Source organism: Dermochelys coriacea, chromosome 13 (genome assembly GCF_009764565.3).
Source record: "Dermochelys coriacea isolate rDerCor1 chromosome 13, rDerCor1.pri.v4, whole genome shotgun sequence".
Classification (NCBI taxonomy): domain Eukaryota; kingdom Metazoa; phylum Chordata; order Testudines; family Dermochelyidae; genus Dermochelys; species Dermochelys coriacea.
Genome location: NC_050080.1, coordinates 3,919,492 through 3,938,699, shown reverse-complemented (window position 1 = coordinate 3,938,699; position 19,208 = coordinate 3,919,492). Strand labels below are relative to the sequence as shown.

Here is a 19,208-nt window from a genome sequence, read left to right as displayed (position 1 = left end):
GTTCCCTGTCACTAGCTCCTCGTCACTGCACGTGTCCAGGACCTCCTGCATCGGAAGCTCAATTACTCAGACCAAGGGTTTCAAAGTAGCAGCCGTGTTAGTCTGTATTCGCAAAAAAGAAAGAAAAGGAGGACTTGTGGCACCTTAGAGACTAACAAATTTATTTGAGCATAAGCTTTCCTGAGCAACAGCTCACTTCATTGGATGCATTTGGTGGAAAAAAAAGAGTTTGTTTCCACCAAATGCATCCGATGAAGTGAGCTGTAGCTCACGAAAGCTTATGTTCTAATAAATTTGTTAGTCTCTAAGGTGCCACAAGTACTCCTTTCCTTTCTTTTCAGACCAAGGGCTTTCCCCAGATGTCGATGTTCACAATGAATTCCTGAGTCACTTCGGAGAGATGGGTTAGTCCAAGGCCAGTAAGATTCTAGCGCCTTGTACATGTATGTAATAAAAGGAGATGTGGTTTAATTAGATTCCCAGATCCTTCTGTTATATTTCATGTACCCATAGAGGCTAGATACAGGAAGATAATATGAGTTCATCCAGTACAGCTCCCTGTAAATCATCCTACTAATTCTGATGTTTTTGCATTTCCCCATACTACTAGACAGCTATTGTATAGACAAGAAACAGAACATGGTCTCACATAGAGGTGCCACACAAACTTACAGATGCCATCCATTTCTAGCCAATCACAGGTGCTTCAGAATTTACAGATGCCTTAAATTTGTAGTCAATCACACAGATGGTATTGTCTATACAGAAGTACCCTAAATAATGCTTCATCAAATATTTGAAAATATTCTAGCTAAAAGCAAACAAGCTTGAGTATATTACAAGATCTGACCTCTTTGTGGTAGAGTCAGTAAAATTCTTTTTCTGGAGGTATTCAACTAGGGGAGATTACAGCTTCGGCTAGCCTTGCCTGGCAAGCTTGTCTTTGTATTGAAGTCATCTGGCCTATAAATTGCCTGAACTTTAGCTATTATGTTAGTGAACTACCTATGTACAGTTCACTTTAAGGCTGGGTCTGTACAAATGTTTCTCATAGAGAACTTAAAAACAATGAAGTGAGCTGTAGCTCACGAAAGCTTATGCTCAAATAAATTTGTTAGTCTCTAAGGTGCCACAAGTACTCCTGTTCTTTTTGCGAATACAGACTAACACGGCTGCTACTCTGAAACCTGTCATTAAAAACTCCAGTTTCCCAACTTCAGCAGTCATAACAAAGCTATACTTAATAGAGCGTGCTTAATTTATCTGTCCTTAATTTAGCCTTCAATAATTCAAGCTTCCGTAATTCAGTCGTCCTTAACAGCGTTTGTATGTTTCATGAAGCAGAGATACTTGGTTTGCAGAATTGAGCATCTTTAACTGGGGAATTCTTAAAGAATGCATCATTAGGGTGAATACAGAAAATCTAATGTAGATACACAACGTTTTGAATTTTAATTACACCAACCAAACTATTTAAATTTGCTGTGACTTTTAAGTCTTAATGAGATCTACAAAATATGTCAGATTTAAAATTTCTCGCTTCACCTCTTGAGTATATGGAACATACAGAAAACAAAACATTCTTTTCCCGCCTGTTCCTGCTATCCCTCCCAATGTTCCACTCAAAAGTTGTTCAACTGCTTTTGCTCAGACGTTCTTGAAAAGGTGATCCCTTTGGGGTGAACCCAAGAACACAACATATCAGCATAAAACAAATGGGTTTGGGAAAACTCTGAGCTACTACAGAAAATTGTGAGAGGAAGAAGTACAGTGGAGAGTGAAGGTTAGAATTCAATCTCTATCTTGAGTGGGGGGGAGAAATCCAGTATCATTATCACATACACTGTATCTCTTTGTAATTATTCTTTGTTGTACAATGAAAAGTAATATAAACATTCTGTTGAATTATATTTTATTGTTTGCTACAGTTTACATTAACATAATAGTAGCTACTGCAGTCCTAGCACAAACAGAAATATGAGTCAGCTTATGCTCTTGTTCAGGGGCTGATGTGACTCAGCATTAGTTGGATGCTCTCTATCTTTCTATATAATTATTTGTCTGCACCATTTACCTTATTTGACCAACTCTGCAGCTTAGCACTGGCAGGTTTATTCTCCCCACCCCCCGCTACTCCCGTTTTCTTCCCAAGAACTGTAAAGGGATGTCTGGGAACAATAAACACAAACAAACAAAACCTCAGAAGTTTATGGGAGATGGTTTTGTTTCTCATTATGATGCCCTTCACAAGAGAACCATAGATGTTTATTAAAGCCAAAGTATATCTCCAGGAGATTATAATAATGCAGAAGATTTAAAGAATGGATACTGTTGACTATTACTCCAAATCAGAGACTCAGATTTGTGCATTTCAGATGAAGGCTAACACTTAGTCTATAGATTTTGCACCATTATATGGAGCTGTACATCTTATTGGCTTAGCTGTGCACACAAGACTCATTTTAAAATGTCTGATACCTATGCCAACTACAGTATCGGTGCTGGGACGGGGAGGGGGAATATGTGAGGGATAGATTCTTGCTAATCCCCTGAATCACTGCATTCTGCTCCATTTGCCAGCTCCCCTGTTTTATCTGCATCATCTCATACTGAATGACTTTGGGCAAGTTTCTTCCTCTCTCTGCCTCAGTTTCTTCATCTGTTAAAAACAATAATAGTGCTTACCTATATCACAGGGATTTTGTACAGCTACAGTAATTACAATTAGTAAAGTGTTTTAATAACCTCAGAGCCCATGTGTATGTTGTTGGTTTTCTTGTGCCAGAAAACAGTTCTGTATTTGTACATGGTGAGTTTAGTGCATTTAAAGTCAACACATGAACGTTGAAGATGGAGCCTTTATGTTATACCAGAGCTTGGGATCTATTTCCGGGCTGTCCATAAGGAATAAACACATTTAGGACTAACATAATAAGGCCACTAATATCCGTAAATAGGAAATAGGGCCTGGTATACTTGCCGTTCTTATATTTATGGGCAACATACTCGGGGGAGATGATATTTTTAAGTGGTTATCCCAGGGAGCAGAAAATCCAAAGACTAGAGTTGAATTCCCAACTCTGTTCACCATACAAATTTGGGCAAGTCATTTAACTTTTGTGACTCAGTTTCTTATCTGCAAAAATGGCACTTATTTACCTCCACATTAAGAAAAAAGGTTTCAGAGTAGCAGCCATGTTAGTCTGTATACGCAGAAAGAAAAAGGAGTACTTGTGGCACCTTAGAGACTAACAAATTTATTTGAGCATAAGCTTTCGTGAGCTACAGTTCACTTCATCAGATGCATTTCCGATGAAGTGAGCTGTAGCTCACGAAAGCTTATGCTCAAATAAATTTGTTAGTCTCTAAGGTGCCACAAGTATTCCTTTTTCTCATTAAGAAAAAAATTGCTTTTTTAGAATGTGTTCACTAACATATGGTAACCCATCAGAGATAAAATCCTACCATGGACAGGATAGTTGTAGTTTTAACAAATGGTTAAACCTCCCCCATTTTTCATAAGAAAGACAAGGCGTATATAAATGCAAGGTATTTTTTGTTGTTATATGCCAATAGGATTAAAGGTAATCACTCACTGTACCACCTTTAAATGGGAAACAAAACCTGGGATCCCTTGAGACATGCATGAAATATATGCCATTGCGTTAAGCTACATAGCCCTGGTACATCTAATTAGGAAACTGAGCATGAGATAAATCTTCTGCAATCTCATGCATGATTCAAATAACTGGTCTGTGTATCACTGGCATATAGAAACATGGCAGGAGATGTGTGTAGGAAATATGTGCTTAAAATACTATCAAAGCAGGATTCTCACTCCCAGATTCTCATTCCTGGAATTTAGCTCTTTAGCACAAGAGTGGAGGAACTTCAATAGTTTTCAAGCTTTTTTTTTTTTACTCTTGAGGGTAGTGGTAGAAGTCTAGAGCATAAGTCAGGCCCCTAATGGTCTTTGCGTGGCACCTCTGCCAAGTATAAATGAAGCTTTTAAATGTTCCAGGTAGTTCTTTCAAATGAGAAGCTCTCAGAAGAACTATGTCTTGATTGAAGTTGGTCCACATAAAATAAAAACTTTGACTTCAGGGAAAAATAAAAAAACAGGTGCAAGAGAAACACCTCAAAAAAAGAAACCTTCAAACTCTGAGGGGAGGTTGATGAGTGAGTGGATCATGCAAAATAACATCTTTGGAGAAGCATAGTTACAAGATAAGTCATTTTCCCTTCGCTGTAGATATATCTGTACAAGATTCTTGCTCCTGGAGAGTAAGAATCTTGGGATGTGATGAAAATGAGAGCACAGATCAGATCATCCATAAAGCAGGTCAATGCCAATATTGTGAAGGTAATTTTTTTTCTTTATAGATAGAAGGGCAGATTAAAGATGCCAGTCACCATCCTCTTGAAGAGGCATAATGGTTCCCAGGGAAACCATTTTCAAAAGACATCTTTTGTTTGACCACATAGTTATTTAATTCCTTGAGATCCAGATGGGGCCAGAGTCCTTTTGTCTTTTTGACTATCAGGAAGTACCTGCAATAAATCACCTTCCTAAATAAAATAAGTAAATATTATCCATTTTTGCAAAAGAGGAAACTGATCCTTTTTCATAAGAGAGGAAGCTAAGGCTGAACAGTAATCAGTGCTGGAATCAGGATTGACCCATAGAAGAAATTTCTGGCTTTCAGTTATGTGCTCAGGCTATTAAACAATGCATCATTTTATTGTTTGCAGCCTCTAGATGTAATGGTCAAGGTCAGGACCACTGTCTTCTTTAAACAGGCCCTTAACCAATTTTAGATGTGTTTGTCCCACTCTGAGTCAGATGCTGCATTTGTAACACATTATAATCTTTACAAGAGAAGGCAGGTTGGAGCATTTCATGTTAGCTTGGTGTTTATGCAGACTGAACTATAAGATGAGATGGTGGGTTTTGCCTGCAGCTTGTAGTCTCTTCCTTGAGGTTTGTCATTGGTACCGGCAAGACTATTGGAAGGAGACTCCAAGATGGCCAGAATCCAGGCTTCCCTTCACATTTTCACCTGATTCATTTGATGCAGTTCCTCCTGATCTTTTATACAACTTGGCCTCATATTCTTTCCTGTCTGAAGTGCACATGACAGGCACCAAAATGGAATCAGTCAGGATGTCCCACTTGTTTCTTTTGCCTTTAGGGAGACATTTTTCGGATTTAGTGATGATGTTGCTATCGCTGGGTTTTCTCTCTCAGTTGCTAAAATTTGCAGCGGTACCTGCAGGCTGGCCTCAGTTGGTTTTCCTGCTAGACAATCGCATCCTTTTTCTAACTTTCTCATGTATTATTTATTAATTTCAGGCTGTTGCCTGAGTACCATGTACTTTTGAATTTCATGCCAGACAAGGCGGACTGTCCCCTTCCATCTCATGATAATATCTGGGATGGTCAGGAATTTTCAGGAGACAAATTCTGAAATATCCCTGGAGATATAAAAGCTCAAACTTGATATTTTTAAAATCAACATTTACAGACTACCCTGAAAAGCAGTCATTAAAAAAATATGGACTGAAGGTAATGTGTCTGATCTGTACAAAAGAAGACTGTGAGGGGGAAGCTAAAACCAAGGATAGGAGCACCAGTGTAGGCCAAGCTCCTGTGGCTGTCAGAATTTTAACTTTGAGGCGATAAATGAAGATTAATTGATATCCATTAATTCAAAATCCATTTGTTATGAACAGATCGAGCGCTAGATTCTCAGGTATGCCAAAACCCTGGTGCACCCAGCAGAAGATGCGTTATTTCACCTCTCCCCCTAGTCCTGAGTGCTGGTTTGACTGTCAGCACAAATTAGGACAGCTTCTGGGATGCTCTAAGTGCCATCAAAACTGTATCAGGAAAGCTTATGCCCAAATAAATATGTTAGTCTCTCAGGTACCACAAGGACTCCTCGTTTTTATCAAAACTGTAGTTACTGTGTATATAGTAGTAGAGCCCTCTCTAACTTGAAGCTATACTACTTATCCGCACAATTACTTTATACCATAGCAGTCCTGGCCAGTGCATTGCATCCCCCACAGACAGATCAAACAAACCTTCACTGGCTAAGTCAGATTGGAAGACAGAAGCCTGAAAGGAGCTGCACTGATATTAGCTTTAGTGACATAAAGGCAAAAAAAAGGCAAAAAATTAAAATTGAAATGTTTTGTTTCAGTATTTTCTAAAATGAAACATTTTATTTTTCAATTCAAAACAACTTCTTGTTTTGAAATATCGTTTAATTTCATTTTTAAACATTTAAAAACCTTTAAAAATGCTCAAAACCAACATGATTCCTTTCCCCCCCGACTTTTTTGAATTGCCAGAAAACCGAAAAATCCATTATTCACCGAGCTGCAAAGAAGACACTGCCCCACATGAAACTCGGAGAGAGATTGTGACTCTGGAGAACCGCATTGATCTGGGATAATACCCACACTGCACTATCCTTTTGAATGTTGCAGCCTGCTTCACAGACTTGCCTGGTTAACTTTGCAGGCCAGTGCTGAGGTCCATGTCCACCATTCCTCTACTTTGGCGTGATTGCACGTCTTGGGGTGCCAAGAATTAACCTCAATGTCATGGATGAATTCAACTGTGTGTAATTACATTCCACTGATTAAACAGCTGTTGTATTCCCTCCCTCCTTCCCCCCCCCCCAAGGTGGCTGCCCTTCAGTGTTGGGGAAAAGATTAGTATTTATGTAAATTCAATGAGACGCTAAAATCTGTAAAGCCCGCTGGGATAGATCTGGAGGGAAAGTACTAAATAAATGCAGGAACATTAGACTGTTATCATTCTGATGCCCATGATAGAAGATTACTATAGCCTACTTTTAATTTTGTGTCTTTTAGTACCTGTGATGTGAATTTGGATTTGTAATATTATTTTAAGTTTTTTGTTTTTGGTTTGCTTGGTGTGTATTTCACATGCTAGTGACTAGAATATGTACTCTCTACTTTCACAGACTGAATGGTTTCTATCCTTGTATCTGGTTTCACCAGATCCTAGGCAACCAGCACCATATGTATCATATAAGATAATAAGCCTTAAAGGAGATTATTGTGGGTTCCTATTGAGATGCAGAATGTATTGATGAGGCTTCTGTCAGGAGGAAGGATGGGAAATTTCAGGTGGAATTTTCTTCTGAAATTGACCTTTTGAGCTTCATAGACTAAAAAGGGAATCGGAGACCTACCATTTATGATCTGCACCTTTCATGTGGTGCATAGTTGGGAGCTCTTTTCAGCACCACTGAAAGAATGACATGCCAGAGAAAAGCTTCCCATAGGGGAAAAAGTCCAGGAAATTTTAATTCTGATTTTTTTTAAAAAAAGTTCACATTTTTCATAATGGAAAAGTCTGAAAGACATGCATGCCACAAACCAGTCTCTCTGCTGATTCTACTTGAATACCTATCATTCCCGATAATCTGCCTGGTTAGTTATCACATGTCATAGAGGCAGAGGGGGACCAGTTACATCATTGGAATATACACACCTATTTTCCTGAATCCCTTCATAAAATATTGCAGACATTTTCCTGCCTGATTCTTTCAAACTTGTCCTGCCCCAAATCAGGGGCAGCTTGGAAAAGAAATTAAGTTTAAAATAGGGAAGAAAAAATAACTTGGAACATTAGACATCTACCTACAGTCATTATTTGAATATTATTTATATAAACAGTAGTACCTAGAGGCTTTTGACCAATATGGGAGCCCCATTGTGGTAGGCACTGTACAGACACATAGTGAGAGACAGTCCCTGCACAAAAGAGCTTGTATTTGAAATAGACAAGACATGGAAAGGGAAAAAAAGCACAGAGAGATGAAATGACTTGCAAAAGATCATGCAGCAAGCCAGAAACAGAACCCAAATTTCTGGAGTCATAGTCTGTTGTCTAATCCACTGGTTTATATTGCCATCTATATCTCTATAGCCTTTGTTGCCACCAACACAACTCCCCAATCTTTCAGAAGGAGCATCATAGCACAGGCACTAGTTAATCTGCCCATTCTCCTCCTGTGTGCCACAGAATGTTTTGTAATTAAGGCACATGCTACAAACCTAACGGTTACCAGGTTGAAAGTGTTCCTTATGCTTTTCAGAGTAAAGGGAGTCATAAGCCTAGGATGTGGCAAGAAGAAAATAGATCCTGTCAGATTGGTTGGGTAAATCAAAGAAAGCATTATTATCAAGTAAAGAGCAAAAATTACCCCAGCTGCATTGCAAATAGGGAAATGAACTGTCGATGGCTGTAAGGCATGCCTGTCTAAGTTTAGGCTGCAGGCCTCAGCTACAAGCTTTTGGGGGGATTTCTTGGGACTACCTATTAAGTCTGAGGACCTTTGGCCCAGGAAGTGGGTGTGGGGATAACTAGTTGCTACAGCCATGAAATAGGCATTTGAAGGAGGGTAACAAAGTGTCCAGGTGGGCCACAAAGAAACCTGTTCCATAACCCACTGTTGTCCAGGTTTCTTTAAAGTTGGGGATATATTAATAATATTATTCTCCTGAATTAAAATTTTAATTTGTACTTTTTTTCCTCCAAATGACAGAGACCCTCCCTTCCTCCCAATCTTAAGGCATTAGGACAAATAGGGATTGGAGGTAGAATTTAGCTGAAGGGGAAAATCTCTGGCTTTTCAATTTCCTTTGAGAGGCGGGTATTGTCTGTGACTTCTGTGCTAAGCAGGGATGTCTGTGGCTGCTTGAACAAGCTGTAATTTCCTGCAGCTGCTGGTATGGGTTGGGAGTGTCTATATTGCAGCATGCTGGATAATTTTGGGGTGTTTGAGGATGAAGGATATATGCAGCTGGCAGGATAGTGTGAGGAACCTAAAGCTGATGAGGTTAACGGTGGTTAAAAAATAATGCGGTGAAGAGCATACTGCCACAACTGGATGAATAATACAGGGCTGCCTGCGGCTCTTAATGTGAAAGAAGCTGTGTTTTTCTGGTTCCTGAATGGGTGTGTGGAATAGACACAGAAACCATCATAAACCATAGAGTATATCATCCCCTAGCAACAAACACCAGAGAGGAGATGATACAAAATGTAAAAGCCCAAACACCCAGAAGAAAAAAAAAGAAGCCCGGCTGGATTCTCCTCTCCCTCACATCAGTTTCCCAGCAGTGTAGCCCCCTTGGCTCTAGTAGAACTTCTGGTTTACAAGTCAGAGGAGAATCAGACCTATAGATTTCCATTTTTCTCAGGTCACTTTTCCCCTTCCCTGTCTGTGTAAAGCAGCTGGTGTTTTTCCCCCTGGTTCTCCTGGACACCAGCCACGGCCCCTCAAGGGGTTTCTGGCTTTGAGAGAGTTTTTCCGTTTTAAAAGAAAAAATAAATTACATGAATCTGCATACATTTTTTTTTTTTGGTCAATTGAAAGCTAAAGAGAAAGAGAGAAAAAGTGCCAGGCTAGTCCATCTACAGCAGACAAGGGAGGGTTGGAGAAAGAGAGAGAAAAATCTCTTTTACGGAGCCCAAGATTGGGTGTAGCTCCTTGCCCTCCTCCCTCAATTATTCTCTCTGTATTTATAGCAGTAAAACTGTGGCTCTGGGAAGAATCTGACATCAAAGCCACCCAGGAAAGAAGGCCAGATTCACTAATTAATATTCTGAACTGGTGACCCCCGTCTCTTTCCACCCACTTCTCTCAGTCTCTCTCTCTCTCCTCCCTTCAGATGGCTGCAGCCCCCTACAGCTGAGTCAGATCTTCCTCTGTTCCACAGCATTGCAGCAGTTCAGCGGAAAGCCAGCAAGGCGTTCTTTCACTCCTCCCTACTACTGCATCTCCCCTCCAGCATCCACTCTACTACCCACCTCGCCACCATGGCCAGTACTGTGTCAGGTAGGACCAGCATGGATTTTTTTAAATCAATCATTTAAAACATCATTATTGTTATTTATTATTGTTTCCAGTGTGGATTTTGCTTTCATGCTGGGAGGGTTCTCCAAGGGACAGAGAGCTGGTTTGGCAGTGTTGTCTTTTTTTCCCCCATTTGATGTATGAAAGCTGGGTGGGATTTTTTTTATCCACAGTAGTTAAACCTGCCTACTTAAAAAATTCCTGACCTTAAAATGTGACACTTGAGATATGCTTAGTGCATATCAAATAATATTGCCTGTCAAATTATATTTTGTGGTCACATCACATGGTAATTTAAAAAAAAATCTGTTCATTTTTGGAAGAAGGGATGGGGAGGGGCTGGGAATTGCATTTTTACATTAGTAAAGACCAGGCAATGTATAAGTGGGTCAAGGAAAGAGACATAAGCAAGAAATAGAAAATTATGCTTAAAAAAAAAAATGGAGCTTGCTTTCTGTGCATTCCCAGAGTCTTGCATCCACCAGGATGCATTGCTCCATTACAAAGTGCTGTAGGGGAGTGGTCCTCTGATGCTGCTGAGTGAAATCCAGTGCTGCAAGGGAAGCCCTTCCTCCTTCCTGCAGTAACACTGGGAATAATACCATTGCTGCCTTTTGTTTTCCCAGGTTAGGCACTATCTGGTTTTGACATTCAGATTAGCCTACAGCATGTCAGGCTGCTGTGCACCCTTTCTGTGAAACTGGTTCCTAGAGATGGGTCTTGCGGCACCTTGCTGGGGAGCTGCGCAGGTGGGGGAATGGGGAAGGGTTCATGTGGATGGAACTAGAGCTCAGTGAGGAAGAAAATGAAAGTGCTGATTTACACCTGAACAATGGATGCTTGTTGAGAGTCCCCCTTCCCCCCCCCCCCGAAAAAAGTCCCTATCTTGAAACAGCTCTGATTCCTTCTATGCTGCGTTAAAGAGGAGGAGGCTTTATGAAAGATGGGACAAGCAAAATAATCATAAAGGGTGGGAATGGAGGAGGAAAGGGCAAGGTGTGTTCCGTTCCACCCCTCTCCCATCCAGGAAACTTGCTGAAAGAAAGACAGAGCAGCCTTACTTGGTGCATTCGTTAGCTTCCCCCCTGTGCTCCATGCAGTGCATTTTCTGTTCTTTTCTCCTTTTAAAAAGACCACTAAAGCCGGGAGGGGGGAAGGAAAAGAGGGCTGGGAGGGGGCACTGGGGGATGTGTGTAGGGATGCAGCTAATCCAAAGCAGGCTTTGTATATGATTAGGAAACCAAAACTAGCCATTGTTAAAAATGTTTGCCCTTATGCTAGAAAATCTGCAGGCATGGGAGAGAATGTGTGAGGGAGAGAAAGAGCACCCTTTTGCCTGTGTCATTGAATGTGTGCTAGTGTTTATTCTGAAGGCCCCACCCATCCATCTTGCTTTATTACAAAATTGGTTCTGTTCTAATTTGAATTGCAGGGAGCTCAGCAGTCTAAACCAAGATTACATTCAACCTGACACAAATGAGATGGTGGGTGTGACATGCATAAGTACCAAAGCAGAGGAATCAAGAGACAGCAGTTATTATAGCCGAAGGAGAAGAGAGAAAATGGAAACTTGGTATATGACAAGGAGCAGGGCTGAGTCTCAGCTAGTGGACTTTGCAGGGGTCAGCTCTCTATTCAATGTTGCACTTACAATAGGAATAGAATGAAGGCTGCAAAGGCAGGAAAAACAGGCGGATTTTGTAAATGAAAGAGAGACGTCTTTTTCCTTTATTCTTTCTGCTTTATTTCTCTCTGTATCCCGTGCAAAAACAAATCAGTGCTGGAGACAGAGCAGCTGTAATTGTTTGCAACCAGTGCCCAAGGGCTTGTATCCCTAGGGAAGATTTCCTTGGGTCTGTTAAAATAAACAAATCCCTCAGATGAAAAGGAAACCAGTCCTGCATGCCCTGCTTCACCAGTTTGTTTCAGTTTCTCACCAGACTCTCCAGGCACTTTCTTCTTGCCATGATTGTCAACTTTAGTGATAAAGCAGGAGAAGCAGCAGCACATGCTCAGTGCAGGCTCAGCTGCGGTGATGGCCATGCTATGCTGACAGAGGTGGAGCCCTCACACATGCTCTGGTGAATCCTTAGAGAGTCACTGTGACTAAATTTCAGAGTAGCAGCCCTGTTAGTCTGTATCCGCAAAAAGAACAGGAGGGTTTGTGGCACCTTAGAGATGAACAAATTTATTTGAGCATAAGCTTTTGTGAGTTACAGCTCACTTCATCAGAGGCATGCAGTGGAAAATAGAGTGGGGAGATTTTATATACACAGAGAACATGAAATAATGGGTGTTACCATACACACTGTAATGAGAGTGATCAGATAAGGTGAGCTATTACCAGCAGGAGAGAAAAAAAACCTTTTGTAGTGATAATCAAGGTGGGCCATTTCCAGCAGTTGACAAGAATGTGTGAGGAACAGTGGAGGGTGAGGGGGACAGAATTAACATGGGAAAATAGTTTTACTTGTGTAATGATACATTCACTCCCAGTCTTTATTCAAGTCTAATGTAACTACACCTTTTTGTATACCCCTAAAGAAAGAGTCCAGGACACATGACTGTGTCTACTAATCCATCACTGAAAGTCTTGTTTGGGCATATGAACATGCAAAGGAATAGTTGTGACCTCTCCTAGGGATTATGAAATGGTGTAGTATTGTGACAGCCTTATGGACTCTTTTTCTGATAGATGAGTGCATCTGGTGTGGTGGAGCCAGGCTGAATCACTGGTGTTTCTCATTTTGGTATGCACAAGTGGACACCACATGGCACTATGTGGTCCTGGAAAATCCCAGAGGTTTCTCCTCACTAGATGGATGTTGGCATCATATGGCTTTATATGGCACTGGTGGGTCCCCATGATTTCTTCTTCTGGACTCTATTAGTGGACACTCTGTAGCACTGGCATATATCTATTTTTTTTTTAGTATTAATGTTGTAAATAGCACACAGAGGCCCCAATCAGATTCATTCCTACCCATCCTGTCTATGCATCTCCAAGGTATCTCTTTAGTTCCTTTAAACATTTCTTTAATGAATTGAGTGTACAAGGCTTATTTTAGATGTTCCCATTACATCTAGCAGGACTTCAATTTTACAAACCTAAGGAGTACAATGAAAGGAATAGTCTTTTTAAACCACTGTACCCAACCAGGGATTCCAAATCATTTTAAAATATTTGTTATTTCTCAGTCTATAAACCAGGTCTCCATCGATGACATATTGCAGAGCCTCTGAAATCCCTCAGATATTTCTAAGGAACCTTCTCTGAGGTATCTAGGTGCTGGTACAGATTTGATGAATGTATTGTTTTAATGAAGTGAATAGACTCTCCTTCTGGAAAGGAAAAGTGAGGACTCAGTGGCATCATGGACCTTGGGGAAGTTTCTGTGAACTCTTCTTCTGAGGAGTAAATATGGGAATGGTGTAGCACTGGTATAGGCAGTGGCATTTGGGAATGGCCATTTTGGAGATAGGGAGCAAAATGCACAGAAGTTTTGCCTTCCTGCTCTGGGTAGGCCCAGAAAACCCCTGATTAATAATCCAAGCTGCATTCCATGAAGTTTAGAAATCCTTTTCTGATTACTGCCTCTAGTATGGAATGCTTACTCCTCCTTACTCACTTCCCTGGACATGGGAGAAATAGGTGACTTAGTCTGAAATTGGGAAGGGCAAAGAAGGAAGGCTGTAGGTGAAATAAAAGCTTTTGGACTTACCTGCTCCACACTTACCTTATCTAGAACAACCCCAAATGCTCTGTAAACACCAGTTGTGCCCAGTCCCAGACAGCATGTTCACAAGTGTCCAACCCACCACTTTCTTCTCAGATACAGGAGACAACTATGGACCATCCAGGTGTTAACTGGGTCTAAGGGCTGTTGAGTCTAACTCTTGGGTGAAACTCAAGAGAACTAGTCAGTCTGAAAAGGTGTTACAGGAATTTGGTGAAGCTCAGCAAGCCTCAAACAGTTTGTCTCCCAGTTCTACTGAAGTTCATTGGAAACTCTATACCTTTCTGAGTTCTGCCCTTTGATCTTCTCCCTCCCTTTGTGATATCATGCCTCCTTTTAGGTTCATGGCAAGGTTTCTGTCAAGAGTCTCATCTAATGCAGGATTAAATTTAGGACCACATCTTCAGCTGGATCTGGGCGTGCAAAAGGGCTAAAAAGTAGCTAGCTCTTACATGCCTCTTTTGGTGCACTGCAGCATTTCCCAGCTGGGTAACAGCTCCTTAAAGTCCATTATCAGCAGGCGTACTTCAGAGCAATCCCCTATCCACCTTAAATACTTATATGGCTTCCATTACCCTAGTATCTGAGCACCTGACAATCTTTAATATTCTTATCCTGACTACCACCCTGTGTGGTCAGTCAGTGCTATCATCCCCATTGTACAGATAGGGAACCAAGGTCCAGAGAGACTAAATGACTTGCTCAAGATCACACTGGGAGTCTGTGCCAGAGCAGGGACATGAACCAAGGTCTCCCCCATCTCAGACCAACAACCTACCCGCTGGAATATCCTTCCTTTCTAGGCTCCTGGATGTCACCCCATCTCAGCTATAGCTGAGAATCTAGTCTTAAATACGTCTCATATGTACCAAAGTACCATATGTACTTTGGTCACCTGCCCCCACTTGGACATGTTGATTTTCCTTTCTCAAGCACCTTACCCCCAAATAGCCTCTTTCCCTCTTCACCTCCCAGCTCCCCTTCGCTAAGTAGATTTGTGGTTTCTCACTGACGCAGCTGCTGCATCCAGCCCACTTAGTCCACCAGACCTGGGCCTCAGCGCTCCTGTCCTCCTTCCATGGCATCACTGAGAGATAGGCACAAACTAATTCTTTTATTGGGAGGGCCTAGGTGGTGTTGCACGGGAGCTTGTGTTCTGCTGCTCTCTCTCTCCCATCACTCAGAACAAAAAAAGAAGTATTCTAGATGGCCCAAACTGCTCTCTCCTACCCTGAGTCCAGACTGTCCTTCATTATTACACCTCTCCTGCTTTTCATCCAAATGGTACTGTACTACTTGCTCTCTCAAGGGATGTCTTCAGTCAACTACCTTGGTCCCTGTGAAGTCACAGAATGGCATTGTCCAAGTCCTACTTTTGGTATTAGAACCAGAGGGGAGGGGGAGATAGATAACATTCTGATCCATGCTATACCCCTAAACGTAGAAATGGAGAGGAAGGCCTTAAGCCCAAAGTAAGTGAATGCATGGGCCCCCGCATTATGTGGGCACGTAGACCCAAGTTCTTACTTGTGGCCCCACAAGCTCTGTCTCTGTCTCTTATATTCTTTTTCTTTCTGTCTCTCCCTCCTCCTCTGTCTCTCACCAACTCCCATGACAGTTCTGTTTTGCATTATGTCTCTGCTGGGGGATGGGTAATTTTAATGTCTTTCCTGCTTCCTGAATCATGTTTAGTATGCATGAGTCTTTAGCTGGCCTCCTGGGTGGCACTCTTCAGACTTTCCCCAGGGATCTTAAATAGGCTCCTGACAGGCAGATGCAGTCTCAGAAGTATATGGCTATTACATATGAAATCCATGTTTCCAATGCATTGAATAAATTACTTCCACTGCATGGGTTTTCTTGTGCCTGATAGGCACATCCCTGCATTAGGGTGGTGCAGAGTTACATTGCCTTGGGAACCTCAGCCCCTTCTGGACCTCACAGGCATGCAGGGGAATCATATCTGGCGTACTGTCCCTTAGAACAATGCAGCATGCTCTAATCCCTTCTCCGTGCCTAGCCAGCTTTACTGGCTGGTGCAGAAGTGGGCGGGACTATGATACAAGCAGAGGAGTTGCTAGGAGTGACTGCTATATTGCTGGCTTCCTGGGCAGGGATCAGAAGTTGAGGGAAGCCTTCTTGAGCCCTCTCCTCCTTGAACATCCAAATGGGGCCCGTCCGACTGGCCCCATATCAGCAAAACCTGCTCTACAAAAATGTAATTGAAGAGCTTCTAAATACTCAAACAAGGAGTGCTGGGAAGAGACTGATCTTCATGGCTTGGCCAGTCTCCTGAAGGGCTACAAAAGGCTATGAATACCCTTGTTACATGGCACGGTTCAAAATCTTCCAACACTGTTACATCTCCCTTTTTCTTTTTGAAAGTCAAACACAAATAAAACAAAACATTATGCTGTCTAAAAATAACACACTACTCATGCAGCCAAGTAATAACACACACATGGAAATATCAGGAGAAGCAACCCAAAACCCCAGCAAGTGAGAGGATCATTCTGCCCCTTATTGGACATCTGTCATGACTACTGCCTTTGAACCTCAACGATTGTTTTTATTACATGACCATTTCTTGTTCTCAAAACGGTTCCTTCTCGGGACTGGTTAAGACATATGCATTATAGGCCCTCTTGGGCTCATGATCCTAATAAAGCATTGCAAGTTGTGTTGCAGTATGCTAACCATACTAAATATCGATCTCTTGCATTCACCAGGGCTTTTATTTGCTATTTTCACTGTTTTTTCTGCTAGCCACTTGGCTGTGCATAATGAGAGTTTGGTGTGGAGTTCTTGAATTCACATATGAAAGAGAACGGCCTAAATAAGATACTCATTAGCTGTGAATCATTATTTGTCATTACCTCATCTGAAATCTCAAGGTGAGCAAACTGCAATTTACCAGGTGTTGTTGCATTGCTACTTCTTGTGTTGTGCAACAGCTCACTTTAGAACACGATGTAGTAGTAGTCCATTAAAGCAGATCATCTTTCCTGTTTAATTCAAATAGATCTGTGTCAGCCTTGGCCTATGAGCTGATCAGGAATCTCCAGTGGTTTCACTAGTTCTTTTACATTCTGTTTCCTTTGGATTTCACAATGTGTTAGGCCAGAGCTGCAGGTGTGCCTGGTGCACCTCAGGAAGGGAGGAGAGGGAAGTGAAGATAGTTTTAAACTAGTTGTATTTAAATTCTGGTTGTGTCTGGGGAAGCCTTGAGGCTGTGCTGGCTTGTGATTTGTGAATTTCCCTATGCACAGGGAATCCTCAGCTTGCCTATTAAGGCTGTTTTTTGGCATAGATGTCACAGAAGCAATGCAAAGGAGCTAGATTGGCAGCTGAAGATCTGACCATTATCTTATATGACAGTATTCAAACCTGTACAGAAAAGGATATCTCAGACTCCATTCTTACACTTCTCAATGCCCAGATTGGCACTGCGCATTATATTTAACATTTCTGATCTCATGATTTGTGATATTATGACATGATCTCCCAGTATCGATTTTAAAATCAACTTTTTGATTTCCAAGATCATTGTCAATTTGTTACAGAACCTTGCTTTTTATAAATGTCTTGAGAGACCCAACAACGAACTCTGTTTCTGCATCATCATCCTCTCCATCAAAGCTTTGTCCTTGTGTTTATATGGATGAATGTGTTTTTGCATTCTGGATTTCCTTATAGTCTGCGCTGAAAGCAGCATATTTCTGCAGAATGGTTGCTTTTATTGCATTCAAGACACTGCGCTCTTTGTGCTATACACCTTTCTGTCAAACAAATCTGGGGTCAGATTCTCAGGTGGTATAAACCAGTGCAGTTCCATTGTCTAAAATGGATCTATGTCAGTTTACACAACCTGGGCAGATGGTTCCTGGTCTCTGCAGGTTGTTTACCCTTGTTTATTCTGTGTTTATGCATTAGTCTGCACTTTTAACTGGAAGCACTTTTATTCTTTCACTGTCAACACTCTCTTTGGAAAACACCATTTTCATTAGCCCTGCTTTTCTTTGCAAAGTCAAGTCAATTTGTAATAACCTGGCTTTGACTTTGTTATCAGTTATACCATAAATATTCAATCTCTATTTCTTCCATTTATTAACTATCTGAATTCACATGACTTAGATTTATTACCTAGGCCTATAACATTTATTTATTACTATTATTTATTTAACTTGTATTGACGTAGTGCCCAGAGACCCCAGTCCCATTTTGCTGGATAACAAAAAGACAATCCCTGCCCTTAAGGGTTTCAGTCTAATTTTACCAGACACCCCAATAGCCAGAGAACTAAATTGACTAATATATGAAAGATGGAGCACCCCAATGTCCAGGTGCAACACCTCCAAGGAAATCCAATCCCCACTAATCCTCCATCTTCTAGCCAAGAAGAAGGTGTTGAGATACCCACCAAAATACTGTCCTTGGATTCTTCTTGGTGGCTCTGTCATTTGTATCAGCCTGCAGCAAATAGGAGTTTTATAAATTTGAAGCATTTCCCCTCTGGCTGCTGAAAGGGAGAAGGAGCGTTGTCTCTATTCCACCCCCACCCGCACCCATGAACCCATCAGTAGAACCCATCACTAGAACCTCTGGTTGCTCAATAAGTGGAATTGAGTTGATCTCTGTTACTTTGCCCCTCCTTTATCCCCCAACTGCTGTAATAAGGGCGTGCTTCAACGGGAAGGAGGGCCACTAATATAGAGAGTCCAAGTTTAACATGGAGAAGAAACAAATGGGGGAGAAAATAAAGGGATCATAAGGAGATTCCCCTCCAATAGTAAGTGTTGGTAATTCCTAAAGGTATCGTAACTACACCATGTGTATCATAACGTAACTTTTTTTTTACCGTAAATACATAGCAACACATGTATTTATAAAAAACAAACACACCCAAAAGACCCTACCAAAACAAGACACTTCAGTGCATGTGCTTCTTTGTCTGGGGAGAGGATGAAAGAACAAACAAGTGAAAGATGCACTTCTGGAAGGTGCTCAGATACTATGGTGATGAACACAAGATAAGAACCTACATAGATTAAAACAGAATAAAAAAGGAAGTGACGAGTGGAATCCATCTCCATTGCCTGATGGAAAATCAGTGGAAATCTGAAATTAGCAGCTGAGACTTTAACGGAGAGCACTGCGGAGCTCTGAGAAAAAGGAAGGGCCTTCCTAGCAGCTAAATAACCAAATGTCAATGGAAATGGGACAATTCCATTTTCAGATTTCCCAGAAAGGAACAGATCTATCCTGAACCATTGCACAGTAGGATGGTCCAAGGAAATGAAAAACAAGGACTGGAAATGACGGGGAGGAAAAGCAAAAGGGAAAGGAGAGAGGATGGAGAGGACAAAAAAAGGTGATAAAATATTTAGTATTTCCAAAGTACTTGGTTGCATTCACTAATCCTGGGGGCAGTGGTAGGTAAATACTATCCTTCTTTTGCAGATAGAGAGGAAGAAGTAAGAAAAATGAAGGTGAGAGGATAAATAATATTAATTATATTACAGTAGTACTTAAAAGCAGCAGCTGAACTTAGGCCCCTGTGCTGGGAGCT

The 19,208-nt window shown here is 41.3% G+C and overlaps 1 protein-coding gene across 3 annotated transcripts in view; it reads left to right on the top strand.

Moving 5' to 3' along the window:
- The window catches only part of STMN3 (stathmin 3), a 43,688-nt gene that overhangs the window by 785 nt on the left and 23,695 nt on the right, over positions 1 to 19,208 (top strand). For 2 of the 3 annotated variants that reach the window (XM_043496040.1, XM_038369096.2), the window contains exon 2: positions 9,718 to 9,884. In XM_043496040.1, the coding sequence (XP_043351975.1) occupies positions 9,866 to 9,884 (19 nt within the window). In that variant the 5' untranslated portion in view covers positions 9,718 to 9,865. Of the gene's footprint in view, positions 1 to 8,776; positions 9,002 to 9,717; positions 9,885 to 19,208 lie in introns of those variants that run through there. The other variant, XM_043496038.1, reaches the window with a different exon arrangement.